The 27,782-nt window shown below is 44.1% G+C and overlaps 1 protein-coding gene across 2 annotated transcripts in view; it reads right to left on the reverse strand.

Moving 5' to 3' along the window:
* Positions 1-27,416, reverse strand: part of usp24 (ubiquitin specific peptidase 24) — a 230,396-nt gene extending 202,980 nt beyond the window's left edge. For both annotated transcript variants that reach the window (XM_070886744.1, XM_070886743.1), the window contains exon 1: positions 26,836-27,416. In XM_070886744.1, the coding sequence (XP_070742845.1) occupies positions 26,836-27,189 (354 nt within the window). In that variant the 5' untranslated portion in view covers positions 27,190-27,416. The remainder of the gene's footprint in view (positions 1-26,835) is intronic.
* Between the last annotated feature and the right edge of the window lie 366 nt (positions 27,417-27,782).

The raw sequence follows: 27,782 nt of genomic DNA on the forward strand, positions 1-27,782 counted from the left end.
AGAGCAAGGTGGCACATAAAAGGGAAAGAACTCGAAAGGGAGCAGGCCTGGCAAATCTGCACCCACTGACATCCTTGGAAGAGAGAGGGCCGCTGCTTTGATGGGTCCTGCATGGAAAAAAGCAATCAGTAAAGCACAAGCTGGGCCCACATTCGAGGGAGAGGGTAAGTCTTGCAAATTCATCGTGGTCCTTCAAATCAGCCTGCTGCCTGGCCTGCGATGTGTGAGCCTACTCATGCCACCCACCCTGCCCCCTCCTCTACTGCTAACCATTTGGCTGTTATATTTGCAGAACTTGAGGCCAACCCTGACGATGCAGAAGATTCAGACGCGGACGAGCCTGAAGAGAACATCTTCCAATCCAACCCTCCATACCAAGAACATGGGGGTGAGGGGAGGGGATAGAGCTGGATTAAGCTCCCACTGTTGTACTGACTTTGGAGGAGGTGCTGCTCATGGAGGGGACAGCCCCTTCCATGACTAGTGGTTTGAGTGTTGGTGGGACATTCCATGGTTTTACACCTTCCGAGGTTGCACGTCCCAGTGGTGGGGTGCAGCAAGGCACACCCAGGGCCCCACCGTCCCAGACTGTGGCACCCAGTTGGGGGTGCTGCGAGGTACATCCCCGTGGGAAGGAGAGCTAGACCGCACCCTCCTGAGGTGCAGGATCTAACAGATGCGGTTCAGATGATGTCAGTGAGTGCGGAGAGCATTGAGCTTACTCGATCACTCCTGGACGCCATCAGTGGCGTGAGCGATGAGGTAGCGGGACTGTCGGGAAAAGTCACAGTAATGACACGAGAAATAGGAACAATATCCGGGACAATCAGTGAGGGAATGTCAGAGGTAGCACAAACCACGTCACTGACCACGAGGGAGGAAATGTTGCAGGTAGGTCAGAAAGTTTTGCTCAACATGAGGGAGGGAATGTTGCAGGTCGTTGAGACACTGTCAGGGCGCATGAGGGACGGCACGTTGGAGTTAGCTGCTGCAATAAGGGAACATACTCAGACCCCGCGCCCATTGACAGAATCAACTGTCACTCCCACTCCAATCCCCACACCAGCCTCTGAAGAGCCCAAAGCCGGGCCCTCCAACTTGCCCCCGCCGCTGACGCCCTCGCAGTACCAGAGATGTTAGAAAGAATAAGCTTGGTACCATGCCCAGAAACACTGCGCGACCGCCTGCGGGCAGGGGTGGTAGTTTGTCCAAGACCAAGCACAGCAGGCGGTCTTAGAATAAAAGGGAGGAGAAATGGGCGCAGCCTTTCTTTGCTGCTGTTGCTATTATTGTTGCTACTATTGTAACTGTTCTCAAATTAAAAGTTTTTTGTAAGGTATGTAAAATTACAAATTTAAGTGATCTTAAAGTAAAGTTTGATACAAGAATAATTTTATTAAAGTTTAGTACATTGTAAACTTTTGAATAAAATATATTTTACATTAAAACTGAATCAAGTTCTATTAACCCAACAACATTATGGAACAGCTCTAAACAGTAAACATGGTCTATGTGGAATCGTTGTCGCTGAACCCTCATGCATCAGTAAAACATTCACGGATGAGCTGCTGGCACAAGGCTCGAGCAATCGTTAAAAGGGCACGATGGCCCGCCCTCCTCTGCCGTCGTGCTCTGGCCTCAGGCACTTGCATGGCTTCCTCATCCTTGTCGTTGTCCTCCGCCTGCTAGTCATCTGCATCTTCCACATCATCATCATCAGCCACTCTCACCGTAGGTGGATCTTCCACTACCAGGTGCTGCTGTATTCATGATGGCTAAGTTATGCAGCACACAACAGTGAACTGACCAGACAATCTCAGGGGAGTACAGCAAGTAGCCTCCAGAATGGTCCAGGTATCGGAAACACTGTTTCAATATGCCAATGGTCCTATGATGCGGCTTGCCGCAATGTGTGACATGTTATATTCATGGTTAGCTTCCGTCCGGGTTACGCTTAGGGGCGTCACGAGCCAGGTGGCAAGGCCGTACCCTTTGTCTCCCAGTAGCCAGCTCTGCCCTTCTGGCTGCTGCTGAAACATGGCAGATAAAACGCTGTTGTGTAGAATGAATGCATCATAGGTGCTCCCAGGGTACCTTGCATCGACTGACATGATGCGATGCATGTCGTCACACAAGAGCTGCACATTAATGGAGTGGAAGTCTTTTATGCTCCTGTACATCTTGGAATCCTCCAAAAGGTGCTCATAGGGCGATGTGGGCACAATCAATGCAGCCCCGTACCTTTGGGAAGCCAGCAATCCTGGAGAAGCCCACAGCACTGTCATGGATTACTTGGGCGATCATGGGGAACTTTATGAAGTCATTCCTCCATGCATACAGTGCAGTCGTCACATGGCGAATGCTGACATGTGTTGCATGTTGAGAGATGGTGCACACAGCCCCAGTTGTAGCTTGAAACAATCCAGAGGCATAGAATGAAAGTGCAGCTGTAACCTTCACTTCAACTGACAAAGCAGTCCTCCTGATGCTTCTAGATTTCAGGTCTGCTTTCACCAACTCACAGATCTCAGTCACAACTTTTTTGCGGAAATGCAGCTTTCTGACACAGTCTGCATCACTCAGGTGGAGGTATGAATGCCTGTCTCGATATACCCGATGTGGGTAAGGCCTCCTGCCCAGCACCCTATGGGCTCTGATGTTCCTGATGCAATGAAGTCGAATCAATTGTCTCCTACATAGCATCATGATGCAGAAGGCTCACACAAGGTATGGCATTGTCAGTATTGCCCCCATACTTAAATTTAACCTTTGAAAGTTGAAAATGGTAAGAAAGCAGGCAGGCAGCCAGGTTTGCAGTTCTCTCTCCCCAAGGTCTGCATGGATGGACCATACCCAAAGGTCTTGTGACTTCTCCTCTCTCCCCCCTTCCCCCCCTTAACTAACTGCTTGTGACTTCTCCCTTTCTCGCTCTCTCCCCCTGCCACAACCCCCCCCCCCCGCCCCATTGCAGTCTTCAATGCAGACGGCTTGCGATTAGCACCTTGCTCCCCGAGCTCGAAGTCTTCTGATCGGCACTTCGCTCTCCTTCCTTCCTTCCTTCCCCCCCACCCGCAGCTGGTTTTCTAGCCAAGTCCGTTTCTGGGCGCAGGGCCGATTCTGCCAGCCAAACCTACAACCCTCCAGCCCTGCTTCAAGACGTTCAGTGGTGGCATGTGTGTGAGTAAAAAAAAAAAAAGAGAAAACTTCTGAAGTTCAACAAATTTACACTTCTACGTGACAGATTAAAAAAAAGTTGAACTTTATTATTGATTGACAGTGTTCTTGACTCCCTCCAAAATCTTAGATTTAAAAACAATGGCGTCTTTCAGCACAGATTTGTGAATGTGCGCTGGTTTTCTTAAGTGCCCAGAAAGTTTTTCGGGAGTGGCCAGATATGCCGACCTAGGGGGAAAAAATGTTGAAAAAATGCAAAAAAATTGAAAAAAAATGGCAGTCGTGAGGGAACGTCCCCAATAATGTCAATAAAAACTCGCGTAGAAAATTTGTAACTAAGTCAGTTACGCCGCGCAGATCGCAGGGGAAATCTTGGGAAAAAAATAAATACGCCAGAAAAAATGGCGCGTGCCAAAAAAAGTGTAAACGACCGGGGAAAATTGAGCCCCAAGACTTACTTCCACCTGTGCAACATTTTGCCCGGCCTACTTTAGTCCCTCTGTCATTGAAACACATCCACTTTTGTCATCTCTAGACTTGGATTGCTCAATGTTCTCCTAGCTAGCCTCCCATCCTTCACCCTCCATAAACTCAGAATTTAGTTGCATACATCCTGTCTTAAAGCAAGTCTCAATGACACATCATCTCGGATTTTGTTGCCCTTCATCCCTGCCCATAGTGCATTAAATTTAATGCACTTCAAATCCCTCCACAGTCTCATTACACCAGCACCCTGAAACCGCCTCCCTGTACTCTTCTCTTCTAACTCTGGCCTTTTGTGCATCCTTAGTGACGTCTATGCTGGTAGCTGATATCTCAGTCAAATATTCTACAATATATCTGAATTCAAATAGCCCAAATAAACTAAAATCTTATTTTAGTGCAGGAAGGCTAAGCAGTTTTCAAAGGATTCAAGTGGTCACAGTTGGATGGTGTATGAATTCAGCTATCGTGCCCAAGTAAAACTTGTACTTTTCTGCACTTTTAAGCCTTCAGGAACCAATTACTACTAATGAAGGACACGCTATTGTGAGCATCCTATCTTGCAACAAATAATCTGTGTAACAGTGTATAAATAAAGTGCGATAGCAGGATGCAAATAGTGAGAATTAGCCCTGTGGATTAAGAACTAGCAACGGGCAAAATAATTTGTTGCTGTAGTGCTATGGATAAGAGTTGAGCCCGTGTATAATCAAGTGCATGCTCCAACAACCCTGTTTCAGCAAGTGGTGGTTATCTCGAATTTATTTATAAAAAAGGACAGCAGAGTGCATAACCAACAAAACATTATAAAAAGAGAGGCTGGAAGAGTAGGTGTTTTATAAAAAGCATGGTGAAGCTTTGTGTATCTCTCACAATAAAGGAAGTCGAGATAAGTTTTAGAAATGTTGAATTTATAGAAGTGGCCTGAATGGCAACATGAATGTTTGCTTTCATCTGCTTCTTAACCTTACTCATTGCTCGAAGATCATAAAATCATAAGTGGGACTGTTTGCCACAGTGTGTTCAATTTCATTTGCAATTTCTCAGATAATAAAGCTGTACATGCTCACATGTAGCAAGAATTGGACAATATCCAGGTTTGACTTAAGTGGCAAATAACATTCACGCCACACAAGTGTCAGGCAATGAGAACCTCTAACGAGAGCCTAACCACATGCTTGACATTCAATGCCATTACAATTGCCGAATTCCTTAATCGTCAACATTCTGGGAATTACCATTGAGCAGAAACTCAACTGGATCTGCCACATGTACCATGGCTGTTACAGCAAGTTAAAAGCTGGGTTTCCTGGGGAACTGGTGGGCGCAGATAGTGCTCATTCATTCAAATGCAAATTAGATTGATTTATTTCAGAAAATAATATTTTGGGATACAGGAGTAATTTGAGACATGACATATGGTAAGTCGAGCATCCTTGGGAGTAAGAGGGGACTTTGGACCCATCATTCCCAAAGCTTTTCACCACTGGGGGTTTCCACAACTCACAACTGCATCTGCTGTAGACTAATTATTACATCATGTGACTACCAGATAGTACAAGGCGTACGGGATGGAGCCGAGTCTTTTTTTGTCAAACAATTGCTATGTTCTTATTCTGCAGCAAAGCATCTCCATTACCCTCAAGAAGCTCGACATCATCCAGGACAAAGCAGCCCACTTGATTGGCACCCCATCATGTTAAACATTCACTCCCTCCACCACGGCGCACCGTGGCTGCAGTGTGTACCATCTGCAGCAAGTCACAATGACTTCTTTGGCAGCACCTTCCAAACCCGCGACCTCTACCACCCAGAAGGACAAGGGCAGCAGGCGGATGAGAACACCACCACCCCCAAGTTCCCCTCCAAGACACATACCATCCTGACTTGGAAATATATTGCAGTTCCTTCATTGTTGCTGGATCAAGATCCTGGAATTCTCTCTCCAACAGTACTGTGGGAGTACCTTCACCACACTGACTGCAGTGGTTCAAGGTGGCGGCTCACTGCCACCTTCTCAAGGGCAATTAGGGGTGGGCAATAAATGCTGGCCTTGCCAGCGATACCCACATCACACAAATGAATTTAAAAAAATAAGGCACAAGTCAGGAGTGTGATAGAATACTGTGCAATTGTCTGGACAAATGCAGCAAAAACATTCGGAAGCTCAACGCCGTCTGTGACAAAGCAGTCCACTTGATCGGCACTCCTTCCACTAACTTAAAGATCCACTCTCCCTACCACTGGTGCACTGTGGCTGCAGTATGTACTATCCACAGGATGCACTCTGGCAACTAACCCAGACTTCTTTAGCAGCACCTCGCAAACCTACGACCTGCACCATTCAGAAGGACAAGGTCAGCAGGTACATGGAAACACTATCACCTTCAAGTCACATCATTCTTACTTGGACATATATCACCATTCCTTTATTGTCACTGGATCAAAACCTTGGGGCTGCCCACCCACAGCATTGTGGGAGCACCTTCACCATAAAAACTGCAGCAGTTCAAGGTGGCGGCTCACCACTACCTTCTCAGGGCAATTAGGAATGGACAATTGGACAATAAATTCCAGTCTTGCAAGCAACACCCATGTCCCAAGAACGAACTAAAAAAAGGCAACTTACTCACTGTCCTTTGCCACTGAAGTGGCAGCTGGAAGGTCCACAAGAATGGTACACGTCAGCTTTCTCCAACATTTGTGTCTCAATACAAAACAAACTCATCTGCTCACCAACCTCCAATTTATTCAGGTGAATGTGGGGCAAATCACATGAAAAGGGGAAGGAAGGGGGAAATAAGAGAGGAAAATGGAATCCTAATATATTTTGTCATGCGCTCCTTCAGATATATCATGTATAATGAAGACAGCATTCCAGGCAAACTTTTTGAATTGCTGTCAAGAATAGATTTCACACATCAATTTTGACGAGATGACAGAGATTTCATGATCTACCAAATCCTTGCGTGCAAGCCCAATCCAAGAGGTAGAATTCATGCTACCACCCATCTCCTGCTAGGGTGGGTATTTGATTTAAAAATGTACCTGATATAGGTGTTTCTCAAATTAGCACATGACTGCAAACTGTAGAGTAGGTTATTTGTAGCTATGAATATATTTACAATGACTGCAACTACACTGTGGTTGTTTACTGGAAGAATAAAAATAGATGGTTACTATATATGTTGCTAGTAACCTTTTGGCCCACTAATGTCATCTCGATGGGAGCAAGTACTTAGAATACCTAGAACTGGCCAATCGCCAGATGAGGTCCATTCCAACTTTACACTGTCAATCCAGCAGTCTAGGTGAGCACAATACTAAATTGGAGCTTTCGATTTAACAGTTTCTTGCAGTTGCTCATGTACATATACCAAGCTCTGTAATTTGTACAAATGTATATAAAATAATTCAGAAACATTGGGAAAATGGCCATGTATATGTAGTGGCCAAACTGAGATGTTTGGAGTGAATTTGAGCAGGACTGGGGCCACGTGGCTGTAAATGAGACCAGATGAAAAACGACAGAACATCTCCATTACATACACAGACATGCAACTGGAAATTTAGAAAAACAATGATGGCCCTGAATACATGCCCCATACAAGATGCACACGTGCCCCCGGGGCCCCCGCAAGGTCCAAGTATAGGCATGCGAACATGCTCTGAAACCCAGAACTTGCAATCTCTCAGGAATCTTCTTGACAGGTCACATGCATCTGGAAGTAAAGGGCCTCCACAGGCAAGGAGTTGGGGCTAATTGCCCAGCGAATGCCCTTGAAATTCTTACGACTGATAAAAGCAGGTGCATGGTCTGCTTTTATCAGCGCAAGACTTTTAAAAAGGACAGAAAATAAATTGCTCAACAATTTAACATTTAAAATCCTATTAAATAAGGTAAGTTTATTTTTATACTCTTTAAAATATGTAAATTTCATTTTCAAAAATGTACATTTTTGTTTTACATAACTAATTAAATTCCATTGTGATTCATTTTAAATACATAATGTTTTAAAATTTATTTTAGGTGTTTCTGCGTTTATGGTGATTCCGTACACAAGTATGAATGGGAATCCCCCTACTTTGATTAGTTGTGCCAGCCCACGTGATCCCAGGGACGCGTGCGAAGCGCCTATGTCCCTGGTATACGCGGGTCTCTATGCAGGCCTTCGCGTAGAGGCCCAGGACCGCAAGTCACGGACCACCAGTTAAATTCGTAGATATTATTCAGGTCAGAGGCATCCGCCCGCGGGAAGCCTCCGATCACAATTTCTTGGCCTATATTGTGGTTTTCTCTCCCAACATCACCGTGAAATAACTCCAAGTGATACTTGAGTCATTAAACAATTCCAAAGTATATTCTTCTCCAGAGAAAGAAGAAGAAATTCACTCACAGCACAGCCTGTGTCAGAGTGCAACTTCAGGATTTCCATGTTTAGATGCATATGTGCTAAAATCTGAAGTTGCGTCAGTTTCAGAGGGGTAATGATGCTGAAGGCTAACATGACAGTTCACCGTAATTACCATCGCAAAATCCCGGCCATTATTTATTTTCCACTACTCACAGCAACTGGCAGGAAATGCACAAAAAATGTGAGGTCTCACATACATCGGATATATGGCACAGAAACAGGCCAATCGGCCCAAGTCCATGCCGGCTCCACTTGTGCCTCATCCCGGCATTTCTCATTTAAATCTATCAGAATAGCCCTCTATTCCCTTCTCCCTCATATGCTTGTCTAGCACCCCCCCACCACCTTAAATGCATCTATACTATTTGTTTCAACGACTCCCTGTGGTAGTGAGTTCCACATTCTCACCACTCTTTGGGTAAAGAAGTTTCTTCTGAATTCCCTATTGGATTTCTTGGTAACTATCTTATATTGATGGCCTCTAATTGTGCTCTTCCACACAAGTAGAAACATTTTCTCTGTATCCATTATATCAAAATCTTTCATAATTTTAAAAGATCTCTATTAGGTCACCCACTCAGCCTTCCTTTTTCCAAGAGAAAAGAAACCCAGCCTGTTCATCCATTAACAGCACAATATTCCACATCGTACCAAAACACAATACTAAAAACCTGCTTGAAGAAGTGAATGAATTCAACACTCAGTACAGCATTAACAACCCTGTATTCAAAATCTTTGATACCTCTGGGCTATCACATGCTAGAAAAATGGGGAATGGAGTGGGTGAAGGAACATCATCTTTAATCTATAAACTACCACCCCATCTTCTCAAGTCCTTGAACATATTGTCGCCTCCCAAATCCATGCCCATCTTTCCCGCAATTCCATGTTTGAATCCTTCCAATACGGTTTCCGTGCCTGCCACAGTAACGAAACGGCTCTCAAAGGTCACAAATTACATCCTTTGGTGACTGCGACAAAGGCAAACTATCCCCCTCCTCGTCCTTCTTGACTTGTCTGCAGTCTTTGACACGGTTGACCACTCTATCCTTCAACGCCTCTCCACTGTCGTTCAGCTGGGTGGGACTGCACTTGCCTGGTTCCATTCTTATCTATCTAATCGTAGCCAGAGAATCACCTGCTCTACCTCACTACCACTTCTCTCGACAGTCTCTAAATTGCCAAACTGCTTGTCCGACATTCAGCTCTGGATGAGCAGAAATTTTCTCCAATTGAATTTTGAAAAGACCGACGCCATTGTTTTCGGTCCCCATTACAAACTCCGTTCCCTCGACACAGACTCCATCCCTCTCCCCAACTCCTGTCCAAGGCTGAACCAGACTGTTCGCAACCTTGGTGTCATATTTGACCCTGAAATGAGTTTTCGACCAAATATCCGCAGCATAACTAAGACCGCCTATTTCCACCTCCATAGCAGCGCCAGTCTCCGCCCTTGCCTCAGCTCATCCCCTCCCTATCTCTCATCTCCTCCAGCCTCCCCTCAGAGATGTCTGCACTCCTCTAATTCTGCCCTCCCGAGCATCCCGGATTGTAATCGCACAACCAATCGCCGTGCCTTCTGTTGCCTGGGCCCCAAGCTCTGGAACTCCCTGCCTAAACCTCTCCGCCTCTCTCCTCCTTCAAGAGGATCCTTAAAACCTACCTCTTTGACCGCTTTTGGTCATCTGCACTAATTTCTACTTATGCGGCTCGGGGTCAAATTTTTTGCGTATCATAGTCCTGTAAAGCACCTTGGGTCGTTTCACTACATTAAAAAGGCACTATATAAATACAAGTAGTTGCTGCTGTTATAATGTGCTTTCTGGTGAAAAGGTGGGGGAAAGTGAGCTTCCTCTCTATCCTATACTGTGTTTCATCGTGAGGGTGGGGGGGAAAGAGAGCACCGTCTAAAGTGCTTCTCCTTCAACTGCTCAACAGCATTGTCACAGGACTTCAAGCACATGATCTCTCATATGCAGACAATGCATTTCTCTACAAGACATAGGGAACTGGGAAAATGAACTAAAACAGTAACATAATCCACATCACTCAGTTACGGGTACATGACTCGCCAGCAGCAACTAAGTTCAGTTAATTGCTAGGCTGTGCTAAATAACCAACAGAGCTGATGTGAATCAGATCATTGAAATATGATAGGATATCAAGATAGCTAATCAAAATTCTATTTCACAATTGCATGGTAGTAAACAAGTTTCAATTTCTAATACGCAATTCATTTAGGGTTGTGGCTGCAAGAAATTCTCAGCAAAACACATGGATGACTTTTTTTTCCCCTTTAGCCAACAATGGAACTATGTTATGTGGACTGACTGGAAGAATCAATTTATTCCCATGTGTGACCTGCTGTACTAACTGTACAAGACTTAAAAGTAAGGAAATAAAGGAAGGAAAAGTAACCATCATCTTGTTTCAAAAGAAATGTATAGAATTTTAAAAGGGGCTTTAATTGCCAGTATATTAATTCACATGAGGTGTAACCTTGTACTCAGCTATTGATTTGCCTATCTAGCTACTGAATTAAAGGACAGTTGTGGAGTCCTGTAATTTTGTGGGTGGAGTTTAATGTGCCAATAGATTCCCTTTCAGTAGATCTGTTCTACAGCAAGCAATGAATAGTGGCAGAGATTTGTTGTTTGCCTGGGTACTGCCTAATGTTCAACGGTACTATTTTGAGGAGGGTGCAAGATCAGACAGACTTGGGGGCACATATTGACAAATCCTTGAAGGTGGCAGGGCAAATTGATAAGGTAGTTACAAAAGTATATGGGATACTTGGCTTTGTAAATAGGGCCATTGAATACAAAAAAAGAAGTCGCATTAAACATTTTACAAATGACTGGCCCTGAGTTTAGAACAAGCTAGATTTAACAGAGGGTAGACAATTGAAGGCAGGCAAGTGCCCACATTGAAGAAATCAAATACAGGTGATATAGTATGACTAAGGGTTTCAGTGGCGGTGGAGCAGTGGAAGTAAGCAGTCTCGGTGATGAAAAGGGTGCGGGGTAATCTACAAGACAGTAGATCATAGAATTCAGAAGATATCAAAAGATATCAAAACTGTACTAAGTTAGTGCAGTTGTCTATACCCTTGGATTAGATTACTGCCTTCCATAACCCACTATAAAAACTAAACAAATCCACAATTTTTCTGATCTATAATAAATTCTAAAGAATTGATAATATCTTGTATTCTTTCAAATGAGACACCAAATCAAGGCCGTGTCTATCTGTCCATTATTGAAGAACCCATGCCACAACCCAAAGAGGAGCTGGAAGTTCTTCCAGTGTCTTTTTAATATTCTGCCCTCAACCAACAAATCAGAAATAGTTAGTCATTCAATTGAATGGTGTTTGTGGGATTTTGCATTGCGCAAAATAACTGCCAATTTGTCACTGCATTTCAAAGTATTTTATACTATGACGCACAAGAGAATGATCAGATGTTACATAAATGCAAATGTGTCATTTTTGAGGGGAGGGGAAGAAAAATTAGGCAGAAACCAGTTGGACCTGAACCATCTCAAATAGGAGTCACACCATCAATGCCTTTATATTTAAAATGTGGCATTCAATTACATGTATGATTTTAACCTTACTATTTTTTTCATGTTTCTGTTTAAATGTTAATTGTGTTACCAGGGATACTGACAACATCTTCAGATCCCTTGTACTATAATACACAAGGTTGCAGTTAAAGGCAAATTCCATTAATTCAGGTATTGTGTAACATTGGGCTTAGTTCTTCAGCCATTTCCTACCATCATTACCACATTTCAAAATCAGAAGAAGCATAAAATGAAATAAAGGATGCTATTCAGATTTTTTTTATTTTATAGACTTCCTTTTCAAAATTCCATCCAGAGAATATGGTATGTAATTGCCTAATGACCCAATGAAACCTCTAATTTTGCTGAGCATGAAATTTGGGTGCTTTCACTCATTTTACCATGTTTTCTGTCCAGAGCAGGGAGCCTTTAAAATAAATAATGGCCAGTATTTTCCAGTGCCTACAGATGTGTACACGCTCGGAAGAGCCCTGAAAGTTACGGGTTTCTTGACCAATCGTAGCCATTCCCAGGAAATGGACATTCGCGGGCGGAGAGTTGGGCTATGTGCCTGCTTTTACCAGCGTAAGAGTTTAAATAAATATAAAAATACATTTTTCTCAGTTATTTAAACATTAAAATACCTGTAAGTTAGTTATGTTTATCCCCTTTAAAACATTTAAATTTATTTTTCAAAAAATTAGTTTTGTTTTAAATGTTTAATTAAATTATATTTTAATTAATTTTAAATATGTAAAAAAAAATTGGTATGTAAATGTGTTTTTGTGATCCCCATTCATGCTTATGGGGATTCCGTACATACAGAATCCCCATAAGCATGAATGGGGATCCCCCTTCTTTCATTGGTTGGGCCAGCCCACATGATCCCAGGGGCGTTTGCGAACCACCTGTGCCCCTGGGATACATGGGCCTTTACACATTTATGAGCAGAGGCCCAGGAGCGCGAGTCTCAAGGCAGAAGGTAGGCGTGGATTTTATTTTCAGATTGAAGGCATTTCCCCGTGGGAAGCCTCCAACTGCAAATTCAGGCTCATTATAAGGGATCTTAAATAAAACAAGTTGCAAAGAAATTCAGAGCTTAAGAAAAAATTCCATGTTCAAAAGGGAGACTATCCAATTAAAAAGTTCAGACCACATCAGACAAGTGAAAGAACAGGAAATGCAAAGGCCGGAGAGAGAAACTGAAATACTCTAGAGCTGCTTGCTCGTGCAGATTTCAATATACATGTACAACTTAAGCATACTTGTTGGATTTTACTAACTTTCTGTTGCAATTAGTCATCTATTGGCAGCTAACATAATTGTGACTGACAGCAATGTGGCTGAAATACCATGCAAGAATTATGAATGAATCAGAAGGATTACATTGCGACAATGCCACTAAGATCTGCACTGGAGTGTCTCCCCAGTGTTGAACTTCTTGTATCATTAACTGCAAAAAATGATTTTTCTTGCACTTAACAAAACCTGCAAGTTCCAAAAGACATTCAGCACTCAATTGGGTTAATCTGCACCATTTCATTTCAGTGATGTATGCCAGTAGCAAAACGCTTGCTTTGGGTGTTTTTGAATTAATTGCAGTTTACTGCTGTTGCGACTAGTTACTTTGAACATTCTTTCTCTGGAGGGGAGCTTAACTGCACATGTGCGACCAACTGAGCAAGCTGATATTTTACGTCAAAGTTTTTGATTTTATGGGCCACTTAGGTGCATACCATGGAGCTATATGGGCCACATATAAAGTTTAAGTTGCTCCTGTTAATTTGCATAATAACAGCAGAGACGAGCAAATCTGTGTTCTGATTTATTAGTTATCCATCAATGATGTAACTGTGCCAACAGCCCAAACCTGCAAGCTCAAAGTTCAAACGGAACAAGTGTGGAAGCAATATAAATGCAAATAAAACTAATTTTCAATGCTTTGTGGAGCTGACAGCAATGTTGCCCTTAAGCTGTGCGACCCCGTGGCTGTCTGGAGGTCCCGTGCAGGCCGCTTGCCGGCTTTACAAATTTGAATAGTCCACACAGCCCATTAAAGGGGCTGTGCACCCCCAAAAAAATGAAAGGGAATATTGCTGATGGTCAGGTTAGGCTGCAAATGGCCGTTGTTTAGGCACACCTGCTCTAGACACAGACTTCTGCTGAACCACAGTTCCATGGGTACCAGGTAACCCTCCATTACTTCATCCAAGTTACCATTCTTCATCTGTGGCCAAGGCAGGTATTTCTATCCACAATCTTCATTACAAGTCACTGGATAGCACTCGGAAGCTAATTTGCAGCCACCTTCCCTCCCATCTTATTACTGAGGCAGCACATAGAAACATAGAAAATAGGTGGAATAGGCCATTCGGCCCTTCTAGCCTGCACCGCCATTCAATGAGTTCATGGCTGAACATGCAACTTCAGTATCCCCTTCCTGCTTTCTCGCCATATCCCTTGATCCCCCTAGTAGTAAGGACTTCATCTAACTCACTTTTGAATATATTTAGTGAATTGGCCTCAACAACTTTCTGTGGTAGAGAATTCCACAGGTTCACCACTCTCTGGGTGAAGAAGTTTCTCCTCATCTCGGTCCTAAATGGCTTACCCCTTATCCTTAGACTGTGACCCCTGGTTCTGGACTTCCAACATTGGGAACATTCTTCCTGCATCTAACCTGTCTAAACCCGTCAGAATTTTAAACGTTTCTATGAGATCTCCTCTCATTCTTCTGAACTCCAGTGAATACAAGCCCAGTTGATCCAGTCTTTCTTCTGTCAGTCCCACCATCCCGGGAACCAGTCTGGTGAACCTTCGCTGCACTCCCTCAATAGCAAGAATGTCCTTCCTCAAGTTAGGAGACCAAAACTGTACACAATACTCCAGGTGTGGCCTCACCAAGGCCCTGTACAACTGTAGCAACACCTCCCTGCCGCTGTACTCAAATCCCTTGCTATGAAGGCCAACATGCCATTTGCTTTCTTAACCGCCTGCTGTACCTGCATGCCAACCTTCAATGACTCGTTGCATCTCCCCTTTTCCTAATCTGTCACCATTCAGATAATAGTCTGTCTCTGTTTTTACCACCAAAGTGGATAACCTCACATTTATCCACATTATACTTCATCTGCCATGCATTTGCCCACTCACCTAACCTATCCAAGTCACTCTGCAGCCTCATAGCATCCTCCTCGCAGCTCACACTGCCACCCAACTTAGTGTCATCCGCAAATTTGGAGATACTACATTTAATCCCCTCGTCTAAATCATTAATGTACAGTGTAAACAGCTGGGGCCCCCAGCACAGAACCTTGCGGTACCCCACTAGTCACTGCCTGCCATTCTGAAAAGTATCCATTTACTCCTACTCTTTGCTTCCTGTCTGACAACCAGTTCTCAATCCACATCAGCAACTACCCCCAATCCCATGTGCTTTAACTTTGCACATTAATCTCTTGTGTGGGACCTTGTCAAAAGCCTTCTGAAAGTCCAAATATACCACATCAACTGGTTCTCCCTTGTCCACTCCACTGGAAACATCCTCAAAAAATTCCAGAAGATTTGTCAAGCATGATTTCCCTTTCACAAATCCATGCGGACTTGGACCCATCATGTCACCTCTTTCCAAATGCGCTGCTATGACATCCTTAATAATTGATTCCATCATTTTACCCACTACTGAGGTCAGGCTGACCGGTCTATAATTCCCCGTTTTCTCTCTCCCTCCTTTTTTAAAAAGTGGGGTGACATTGGCTACCCTCCACTCGATAGGAACTAATCCAGAGTCAATGGAATGTTGGAAAATGACTGTCAATGCATCCACTATTTCCAAGGCCACCTCCTTAAGTACTCTGGGATGCAGTCCATCAGGCCCTGGGGATTTATCGGCCTTCAATCCCATCAATTTCCCCAACACAATTTCCCGACTAATAAAGATTTCCCTCAGTTCCTCCTCCTTACTAGACCCTCTGACCCCTTTTATATCCGGAAGGCTGTCTGTGTCCTCCTTAGTGAATACCGAACCAAAGTACTTGTTCAATTGGTCTGCCATTTTTTTTTTCCCGTTATGACTTCCCCTGATTCTGACTGCAGGGAACCTACGTTTGTCTTTAGTAACCTTTTTCTCGTTCCATATCTATAGAAACTTTTGCAATCCGTCTTATTGTTCCCTGCAAGCTTCTTCTCGTACTCCATTTTCCCTGCCCTAATCAAACCCTTTGTCCTCCTCTGCTGAGTTCTAGATTTCTCCCAGTCCCTGGGTTCGCTGCTATTTCTGGCCAATTTGTATGCCACTTCCTTGGCTTTAATACTATCCCTGATTTCCCTTGATAGCCACGGTTGAGCCATCTTCCCTTTTTTATTTTTACGCCAGACAGGAATGTACAATTGTTGTAGTTCATCCATGCGGTCTCTAAATGTCTGCCATTGCCCATCCACAGTCAACCCCTTAAGTATCATTCGCCAATCTATCCTAGCCAATTCACGCCTCATACCTTCAAAGTTACCCTTCTTTAAGTTCTGGACCATGGTCTCTGAATTAACTGTTTCATTCTCCATCCTAATGCAGAATTCCACCATATTATGGTCACTCTTCCCCAAGGGGCCTCGCACAACGAGATTGCTAATTAATCCTCTCTCATTACACAACACCCAGTCGAAGATGGCCTCCCCCCTAGTTGGTTCCTCGACATATTGGTCTAGAAAACCATCCCTTATGCACTCTAGGAAATCCTCCTCCACCGTATTGCTTCCAGTTTGGCTAGCCCAATCTATGTGCATATTAAAGTCACCCATTATAACTGCTGCACCTTTATTGCATGCACCCCTAATTTCCTGTTTGATGCCCTCCCCAACATCACTACTACTGTTTGGAGGTCTGTACACAACTCCCACTAACGTTTTTTGCCCTTTGGTGTTCTGCAGCTCTACCCATATAGATTCCACATCATCCAAGCTAATGTCTTTCCTAAATATTGCATTAATCTCCTCTTTAACCAGCAATGCTACCCCACCTCCTTTTCCTTTTATTCTATCCTTCCTGAATGTTGAATACCCCTGGATGTTGAGTTCCCAGCCCTGATCATCCTGGAGCCACATCTCTGTAATCCCAATCACATCATATTTGTTAACATCTATTTGCACAGTTAATTCATCCACCTTATAACGGATACTCCTTGCATTAAGACACAAAGCCTTCATGCTTGGTTTTTAACACCCTTTGTCCTTTTAGAATTTTGCTGTACAGTGGCCCTTTTTGTTCTTTTTCTTGGGTTCCTCTGCCCTCCACTTTTCCTCATCTCCTTTGTCTTTTGCTTTTGTCTCCTCCCCAACAGCACTAGCAAACACTCCCCCTAGGACATTGGTTCCGGTCCTGCCCAGGTGCAGAGCGTCCAGTTTGTACTGGTCCCACCTCCCCCAGAACCGGTTCCAATGCCCCAGGAATTTGAATCCCTCCCTGCTGCACCACTGCTCAAGCCAGGTAGTCATCTGCGCTATCCTGCGATTCCTACTCTGACTAGCACGTGGCACTGGTAGCAATCCCGAGATTACTACTTTTGAGGTCCTACTTTTTAAATTTAGCTCCTAGCTCCTTAAATTCGTCTCGTAGGACCTCATCCCTTTTTTTTAAACCCATGTCGTTGGTACCAATGTGCACCACGACAACTGGCTGTTCTCCCTCCCTTTTTAGAATGTCTTGCACCCGCTCCGAGACATCCTTGACCCTTGCATCAGGGAGGCAACATACCATCCTGCAGTCTCGGTTGCGGCCGCAGAAACGCCTATCTATTCCCCTCAAAATTGAATCCCCTATCACTATCGCTCTCCCACTCTTTTTCCTGCCCTCCTGTGCAACAGAGCCAGCCACGGTGCCATGAACTTGGCTGCTGCTGCCCTCCCCTGATGAGTCATCCCCCTCAACAGCACTCAAAGCAGTGTATCTGTTTTGCAGGGGGATGACCACAGGGGACCCCTGCACTACTCTTCCTGCTGGTCTTCCATTCCCTATCTGGCTGTGGACCCTTCACCTGTGGCAAGACCAACTCACTACACGTGCTACTCACGTCGTTCTCAGCATCGTGGATGCTCCAGAGTGAATCCACCCTCAGTTCCAATTCCGCAACGCGGTCAGTCAGAAGCTGGAGGCGGATACACTTCCCGCACACGTAGTCGTCAGGGACCCTGAGTGTCCCGGAGTTCCTACATGGTACAGGAGGAGCATATCACGTGACCGAGCTCCCCTGCCATGACTTAACCCTTCGATACACTTAAATTGGCAACAACAATGTTAAAAGTTACTGACCAATATAAAACTTCCATCTCCAATAAGATCAGCTTTTCTTTAATTCATTCAATGGATGTGGGCATCACTGGCAAGGCCAGCATTTATTGCCTTTGAGCTAACTCAGCATCGACTGGAGGTCAAACCTTCTGATCTGCATGGCTTAATACTAGACAGCACAGACCCAAGCGCAAGAGGCGGCAGCATAAAGGGAGCACTGGAGAAGGCCCAGTATACAGCGCAGACCTGAGCAGGAGCGGTGGCATAAAGAGAACTGAGCAGCAACTTTAAAAAAACAAGGAGTGATGTCACAGGACAGCAGGTAGGTGATTAGTTGGCAAATATTACAGCTCTTTTGCTCTCTAGGTTAGGTAAGTGGATTATATTCTGAACTGGGAGTGTATCAACTATTATAACTTCATTGAATTAACAAACTAAATTAATAAACTAAAAATTTTAAGTAAAAATAATCATTTGAATAAATACTGTAACTAATTATATAAATAGAATATGGTTGGATAGAGATGACAGTGCAGGTGGTGTGTCGTAACTGCAGCATGTGGGGGTTGGTGAAGACCGATGAGATCCACAGCAAGTGCCTGCAGCTCGAGGAACTTCGGCTCAGAGTTGCTGAGCTCGAGTCCAAGCTGCAGACATTGTGATGCATCAGGGAGGGGGAGAGTTACCTAGACACTTTGTTCCAGGAGGCAGTCACATCCCTTAAGTTAAGTAGTACATTAGAGTTAGTCAACATCAGGGACAGGTGTGTGTGACTGCAAGTCAGGAAGGTATGGGGACCCAGGATATAGTGATGGAGGAGCCTCAGCCCTTGATCTTGACCAACAGATACAAGGTACTTACTACTTGTATGGCTGAGAGCAATGATTGCAGGGAGGATGGACAAACTGACCAGGGTACTGTGGTACAGGAGGCCATTCAAGTGGGAGAGGGGAAGGGACGAGAGTAAAAAGGAATGTGGTAGTTGCAGGAGACAGTACAGTCAGGGGGACAGATACTTGTCTCTGTAGCTGAGACAGGGAATACCAAAGTCTGTGTTACCTGCCCGGTGCCAGGGTTAAGGATACCTCCTCATGGCTGGAGAAGAACTTGGAGGGGGAAGATCTAGTTGTTGTGGTCCACATAGGAACCAAGGTAGAATTAGGAATGATTGAGGGATTTTGAGGAGCTAGGATCCAAATTAAAAGGCAGTACCTCAAAAGGTAACAATCTCTAGTTTGTTACCCAAGCCACATGCAAATTGAGACTGGGACAAACAGATTAGATGTTTAAATGCATGGGTCAAAGAATGGTGTGGGAGGAAGAGGTTTCAGTTCATGGGATATTGGCACCAGTACTGGGGAAAGAGGGAGTTGTTCCAATGCAATGGGCTCAGCTTAAACCGGGCTGGGACCAGTGTCCCAGCAAATCAAGTAACTAGGGCAGTAGACAGGGCTTTAAACTAATGAAGGATGGGAGGATTCAGGAAAGAGTAAATTTAAAAACAGCAAGAGAAATGTCAAGGTTCTAGCGCAAGTTTTGCAGAGTGGGTCAGGAGGGGAGAGAGAGAGTAACAAAGGTAATAAGCATTAGTGACTAAGGTGACATCAGGGAAAAATAGAAAAAAGTCAAAGCTAAAAGCACCGTATCCAAATGCACGAAGCATTTGCAACAAAATAGATGAGATAATAGCGCAGATAGAAATTAAATAGGTTTGATGTAATAGCCATGGCCAAGGTTGGGAACTAAATATTTCAGGATACTTAACTGTTAGAAGAGATGGGCAAAATGGAAAAGGAGGGTTGGCCCTGATAATAAAGGATGACAAAGACAGTAGAAAGAAAGCATCTTAGCTCCGAAAATCAAGTAGTAGAATCAGTTTGGGAGGAGCTAAGAAACAGCAAGGAGCAGAAAACATTGATGGGAGTTGTTTATAGACCTCCAAACAGTAGCTGTAATGTAGGGCAGAGTATAAATCAGGAAATTAGAAGCGCATACAATAATTATGGAGGACTTTAATCTACGTGTAGATTTACTTGCAATAGAGGGAGTGCAACGAAGGTTCACCAGACTGATTCCTGGGATGGGGGTATTGTCCCATGAAGAGATATTGAGCAGACTTGCCCTATATTCTCTAGAGTTAAGATGAATGAGAGGTGATCTCTGATAAGCGTTAGATGGGGAAGGATGGGAGGAGGCTCGAGTGTAGCATAAATGGGTAGGTTGGGCTGAATGGCCTGTTTCTTTGCTGTATATTCTATGTAATTCTGACAATTAGCAAAACAAAATCAAGAAATAAATCACAGGAAGAAAACATATATAACTGCTCTATTAACACATCATATTTTGTTATTACAATTTTGTTTGTGTTCAGCATGTAGTGCAACATTCTATTTATATCACGTCCGACACATGGGCCCTTGTGAAGACATATTATAGACTCAACTGTTTCGCAATGCACTTTGAAACCCATTTGCTTTATTTTTTTTTTTTTTAAATATTACAAAAAGTTCTTCCCTACACACAGGTACACACTGACCAGAGGTGCATAATGATTGTCATGGGAAACTGATCCTCTGATTACCTTAAACTTAACATACAACAGCTACCTGGTAAAAATTGTAGGGTTCTCCTGCAGCCCTCAATTACATTCCAATGTCTCAAGTAACTAGAAAGAACTTGGATTTATATGGCACCTTTCATGACTTCCCAAAGGGCTTCACAGCAACTAAGTGGTTTTGAAATGTAGTCACTCATTAAGTTAGCAAATGCTGCAGATAATTTACACACAGTATGCTTCCACAAACAGAAATAACCAGATCATTTTTTTTAATGACGTTGGTTCAGGAATATATATTAACTCCCATGCTCTTCTTTCAATAGTGCCGTAGAATCTTTTAGATGCACCAGAGATGGGCCTCAGGTTAACGTCTCATCCGAAAGCCACCACCACCAACAGTGCAGCATTCAATACTGCACTGAAGGATCAACCTGGATTGTGCGCTCAAGTCTCTGGAATAAGTTATTTTTCAAGATTAACTTTGTGTTCATTGACAAATGACATCAAAGGATTTGAACATTACCATCACTGACCATCAAGTATAGGTTAGATACAACACTCCATGTTGCCCCAATATATCTAACCCAAAAATCATATCCTGCTTTTGTTGCAAATGGGGGAAAATCATGACCGTGACATATTTGATAGAAACAAAAGATATATATTCTGCTGTGATCCACCCAATTCTAATCCCAAAGATGTGTAAAACAGTACATCAGTATGAAGGAGACTGTGTAGGGACACTACAGGCACAAACTTTCAATGTGCCATGGTGTCAGCCGAGGCACAATGGTCGCACTCTTGCCTCCAAGTCAGAAGGTTGTGGGTTCAAGTGTCACTCCAGAGACTTGAGCACATAATCTAGGCTGGAATTTGAGCGTAGTACTGAGGGAGTGTTGCACTGTCGGAGGTATCATCTTTCGGATGAGACGTTAAACCGAAGCTCTGTCTGCCCTCTCAGGTGGACATAAAAACCCCCCATGACACTATTTCAAAGACGAGTGCCCTGGCCAATACGTATGCCTCAACCAACATCACAAACAGATTATCTTATTAACACATTGCTGTTTGTGGGAGCTTGCTGCACAAATTGGCTTTCATGTTTCCTACATTACAACAGTAACACTTAAGTACTTCATTGGATGTAAAGTGCTATTGGACATCCTGAAAAGGTGCTATATCAATGCAAGCCTTTTAAAATATTTTTAACCACCTTATGATACAGTATGCCAAAGCATTACATTGTACCAATCTTAGTCAGCTAACCTCATGGTTAAAAACTATCCATGATGTAAGTTATTAGAGTCACTTACATTTACCAATCTTAACAGGACTGAGATTTCAGGGCGTACAAGTTTAAAAAAAAAGAGGGCCTATTTGAAATATATTGGTGGCTAAATGTGACATCTAATGTGGTACAGATTAAAAAGCTGCAGCTTTAATCAATGGTCTGTATCGAATTAGCCTATCTTAGTTAGGATGGTGGCTCAGTCTTGGCATTTGGATTCTATGCCCCTGGGCGAGGGGAGGTATTGAGGATCGCTGCTCATCACTGCTCCTCCAAAATAGTGCAGGTGTGTACATCACCTAAGGACATCAATCTCTGCTAGGATAGGAGAATAGCCTGCCAATATTCACCATCTATGCTCACATAAAAAGTACAATCAACTAGCCTGTATAGTTAGCCTGCCAGTACCTATGCAATTATACCCTAGCATGAGCCAGTGCCCTAAAAGGAAAAATTAAAACCAGGCATCAACTGACCATTGTTTTGTAAGTGGGAGATAGTTAATGTTATGAGCCAAACAGCAGTTATGTGTGGTAGGTTTACCCTAATGTCTCTGACATCAACAGGCAGGAGTGCAAGATTACAGGAGGAAACAGTACAGACTTTCCAACTGAAAATACAATTATCAAATCTATAGAAAATCCAAAATTGGCACATTGACTATTGGTTATGATCATGAATACAAATATAAATGAAAGTCCTTCAAAAATATAAACAAATATCCCACTTCACCAGCATACCATCAGCATCCACAGCGACCACATCCGCAGCAAGTGTCTGCAGCTCAAGGAACTTCGGCTCAGTGTTGATGAACTGGGGTCAGAGCTGCAGACACTGACACATCCCGGGGGGGGGTGGGAAAAGAGAGAAAAAGATACCTGGACACTGTGTTCCAGGAGGCAGTCACACCCCTTAGATTAATTAATTCAAATTTTGTCCGTGGTCAGAGACAGGAGGGCCGGACTACAAGCGAGGCAGGTATGGGGACTCAGGAGGTAGTGATGGAGGAGCCTCAGCCCTGGCCCAACAGGTTCAAAGCTCTTACTCCCTGTGGACAAGAGCAGGGACTGCAAGGAGGATGAGCAAACTGACCACAGCACCGTGGTACAGGGGGCCATTCTGGCTGGGGGGGGGGGCAGTAAAGAGAAATATGTAGTAGTGGTAGGGGGCAATTAGAGGGATAGATAAGGTTCTCTGCAGCCGAGAGCGTGAGTTCCGAAGGCTGTGTTGCCTGTCCGGTGCCAGGGTTAAGGATATCTCCTCTGGGCTGGAGGGGAACTTGGAATGGGAGGGGGAAGATCCAGTTGTTGCGGTCCACGTGGGTACCAACGACATAGGTAGGACAAACAAAGGTTCTGCTGAGGGATTATGAGCAGCTAGTGGCCAAATTAAAAAGCAGAACCACAAAGGTGATAATCTCTGGACTATTAACTGAGCCAAGTGCAAATTCGCATCGAGCAAATAAGATCAGAGTTAAACACATGGCTCAAAGAATGGTGTGGGAGAAATGGGTTTTGGTTTGTGGGATGTTGGCACCAGTACTGGGGCAAGAGGGAGCTGTGCCGTTTGGATGGGCTCCACTGAAGACCGTGCTGGGACTAGGGTCCTGGCAAATCAAATAACTAGAGCTGTAGAGAGGGCTTTAAATTAATTAGTTTGGGGGGGGGGGGGGGGGGGGCGCGGCGGCGGGGGTGGAAAAGAGGATTCAGTTGAGCAAAAATGTAAAAAGTCAAAGAATAAGGGGAAGGCAATAGCAGGGTAGCACTGGGGGAAATGAAAGTCATAGCGTGCCAGGAAGGGACAGAATGTATAAACATAAAGGTGAATCAGAAAGTGGGGTCAAAGCAGGAAAAAATGGTAAAAAAAAACATTTAAAAGCTCTTTATCTGAATGCATGTAGCATTCATAACAAAATAGATGAGTTGACAGCACAAATAGATAAAAATGGGTATGATCTGATAGCCATTACAGAGATGTGGTTACAAGGTGACCAGGACTGAGAACTAAATATTCAGGGGTATTTGACAATTCGGAAGGACAGAAAGAAAGGAAAAGGAGGTGGGGTAGCACCGTTAATAAAGGATGAGATCAGTGCGTTAGTGAGAAACGATATTGGCTCAGAAGATCAAGATGTTGAATCAGTTTGGGTGGAGATGAGGAATAATAAAGGAATGGGGGGGGGGGGGGGACAGGAAAGCTGGTAGGCATAGTCTATAGGCCCACGAACAGTAGCTACACGGTTGGACGGAGTATAAATCAAGAAATAATGGAGGCTTGTAACAAAGGAATGGCAATAATCATGGGCGATTTTAACCTTCATATTGATTGGACAAAGCAAATTGGCCAGGGTAGCCTTGAGGAGGAGTTCATAGATAGTTTTCTTGAACAGTACATTGCAGAACCAATCAGGGAGAAGGCTATCTTAGATCTGGTACTGTGTAATAGGACAGGATTAATAAATGATCTCCTAGTAAAGGACCCTCGAGGAATGAGTGACCATAATATGGTTGAATTTCAAATTCAGTTGCAGGGTAAAAAAGTTGGATCTCAAACCAGTGTCCTAAGCTTAAATAAAGGAGACTACAGAGGTATGAAGGCAGGGTTGGCTAAAGTGGACTGGGAAAATAGATTAAAGTATGGGATGGTTGATGAGCAGTGGCAGACATTTAAGGAGATATTTCATAACTCGCAACAAAAATATATCCCAATGAGAAGGAAAGACTCTAAGAGAAGGGATAACCATCCGTGGCTAACTAAGGAAATAAGGGATGGTATCAAATTGAAAACAAGGGCATACAATGTGGCCAAGACTAGTGGGAAGCCAGAGGATTGGAAAACTTTTAAAAACCAGCAAAGAACGACTAAAAAAATGATTGAGGGGGAAGATAGATTATGAAAGTAAACTAACAGAATATAAAAACAGATAGTAAGAGTATCAACAGGTACATAAAATGGAAAAGAATGGCTAAAGTCAATGTTGGTCCCCTAGAGGATGAGGTTGGGGAATTAATAAAGTTGAACAGGGAAATTGCAGAGACATTGAACAAATATTTTGTATCAGTCTTCACAGTAGAAGACACTAAAAACATCCCAATAGTGGATAATCAAGGGATTATAGGGAGGGAAGAACTTAATACAATCACAATCACTAAAGTAGTAGTACTCGGTAAAATAATGGGACTAAAGGCAGACAAGTCCAGGACCTGATGGTTTACATCCTAGAGTCTTAAAAGAAATGGCTGCAGAGATAGTGGATGCATTGGTTGTAATCTACCAAAATTCCCTGGATTCTGGGGCAGATTGGAAAACCGCAAATGTAACGCCCCTATTTAAATAAGGAGGTGAACAAAAAGCAGGAAGCTATAGACCAGTTAGCCTAACATCTGTGGTTGGGAAAATGCTGGAATCCATTATTAAAGAAGCAGTAGCAGGACATTTGGAAAAGCATAATTCAATCAGAATCAGTATGGTTTTATGAAAGGGAAATCACGTTTGACAAATTTGCAGGAGTTCTTTGAGGACGTAATGAGCAGGGTGGATAAGGGGGAACCAGTGGATGTGCTGTATTTGGATTTCCAGAAGGCGTTCGATAAGGTGCCACATAAAATGTTACTGCACAAGATAAAAGTTCACGGGGTAGGGGGTAATATATTAGCATGGATAGAGGATTGGCTGCCTAACATAAAACAAAGTCAGGATAAATGAGTAATTTTCCAGTTGTCAAGCAGTGACTAGTGGGGTGCCGCAGGGAGCGGTGCTGGGTCCTCAACTATTTACAATCTATATTAATGACTTCGATGAAGGGACCGAGTGTAATGTAGTCAAGTTTTCTGATGATACAAAGATGAGTGGGAAAGTAAATTGTGGAGGAGGACACAAAAAATCTGCAATGGGATATAGACAGGCTAATTGAGCGGGCAAAAATTTGGCAGATGGAGTACAATGTGGGAAAATGTGCGGTTATCCACTTTGGCAGAAAAAAAAAAGAAAAACAAATTGTAATTTAAATGGAGAAAAATTGCAAAGTGCTGCAGTCCAGAGTGACCTTGGTGTCCTTGTGCATGAAACACAAAAAGTATGCATGCAGGTACAGCAAGTAATCAGGAAAGCAAATGGAATGTTGGCCTTTCTTGCAAGGGAGATAGAGTATAAAAGCAGCAAAGTCCTGCTACAACTGTACAGGGTATTGGTGAGGCCACACCTGGAGTACTGCATATAGTTTTGGTCTCCATATTTAAGGAAGGATATACTTGCATTGGAGGCTGTTCAGAGAAGGTTCACTAGGTTGATTCCAGAGATGAGGGGGTTGACTTATGAAGATAGGTTGAGTAGGTTGGCCCTCTACTCATTGGAGTGCAGAAGAATTAGAGGTGATCATATTGGAACATAAGATAATGAGGGGGCTCGACAAGGTTGATGGAGAGGATATTTCCACTCATAGGGGAAACTAAAACTGGGGGACATAGTCTCAGAATAAGGGGCTGCCCATCTAAAACTGAGATGAGGAGGAATTTCTTCTCTGAGGCTTGCAAATGTATGTAACTCTCTGTCCCAGAGAGCTGTGGAGGCTGGATCATTGAATATATTTAAGGCAGAATTAGACAGATTTTTTGAGCGATAGGGGAATAAAGGGTTATGGGAAGCGGGCATGGAAGTAGAACAGAGTCCATGATCAGATCAGCCATGATCTTATTAAATGGCGGAACCGACTCGAGGTGCCAAATGGCCTACTCCTTCTCCTATTTCTTATGTTCTTATGTTCATCATACTGGAGCAAAAATCATCCTGTGAAACCTTGTGACGGTATGCCTATACCTCTGTGAAACTGACAGGTATTGTCTCTCGTCCACTGGCACACCACAGCTATGCAATTAGCAGAGAACCGGGATTTTTATCTCATGGGTTCTTCTGTCTAATGACACAGGCCACACGATTCAGAGAATGGAGCCGAAAGGAATGAGCTGCCGGACGACAAAATGAGAACTAGTTATAAAGCCACTTGTTTCCATGGGGCCTTAAAGTCCTCAGGGAATGCAAGTGATGGTGGCTCTTATTAATGCAGACCTTACCTCCACCTCTACCACCTCATCGTAGGCGGGTGGAGGGTCGAACCCACTCCGGCTATAGTCCCCTCCTCCTCCTCCTCCTCCACTCCCCCCTCCTCCTCCTCCTCCGCCACCACCACCACGGGAGCCGGTCCCCGAACTGCCGCCACCGCTGCTTCCTCCTCCACCACCTCCGCCCCCGACTGGGCGGTCGCCGCTCTCCATCGGCTCGTAGCCAAGGCCAGGGCTCTCGTTGGTCAGGAGGGCCACAGCCTCGTTGATATCGTTCTTGGCCATGCGGAGCGCCTTGCGGATGGCGGCGGGCTCCGAGAAGCCCATGCACAGCAGCGTCGTCATGTGCTCTTCCTCCACGTCCATCCTGCAGACACAGCCTGTCACTTCAGCGCCACTCTCCCATAGAGACTGCCCCCGTCCAGCTCAGCGGGCCTCGGGCGAACGGTACGCCGTGCGCCTCTTTTCCCTGTGACGGTGATCTGAATGAAGACAGGCTTTATCGCTCCGTTAGTGTGCCTCACGACAACGGCTGTACCGTATCTGCGCCGCTCGGCGCCATGTTGACAAGAACCAGCTTCCGGTTCCTACTTCGCCCACAGAAGCCGCGCCCACCTGCCCGGAAGTGGCGTAGCCGCCAGTCTCCATGGCGGTGAGGTGGGGCGCGATTCCGCCATCTTTGTACAGGAAAGCCCTGGCTGCCGCTCGCTGAAATAAAGACTTGCATATTTATACAGCGCCTGTCACCACCTTAGGGTGTCCCAATGCACTTTGCAGCCAATGCAGTATTTTTGAAGTGTAGTCACTGTTGTCATGAGACCATACGTTCGCACCAGGGTGTCCCTGGAGATGGAGCACTCGGTGTCCACCTTCTGCGAGAGGTTGGCACCGGAGGGACTGGAGTGCATCCCAAATTTTAATTTGATTTAAGTTTCTGTAAAAGTTTAATTTGAAATTTG

This window comes from Pristiophorus japonicus, chromosome 8 (genome assembly GCF_044704955.1).
Source record: "Pristiophorus japonicus isolate sPriJap1 chromosome 8, sPriJap1.hap1, whole genome shotgun sequence".
NCBI lineage: Eukaryota > Metazoa > Chordata > Chondrichthyes > Pristiophoridae > Pristiophorus > Pristiophorus japonicus.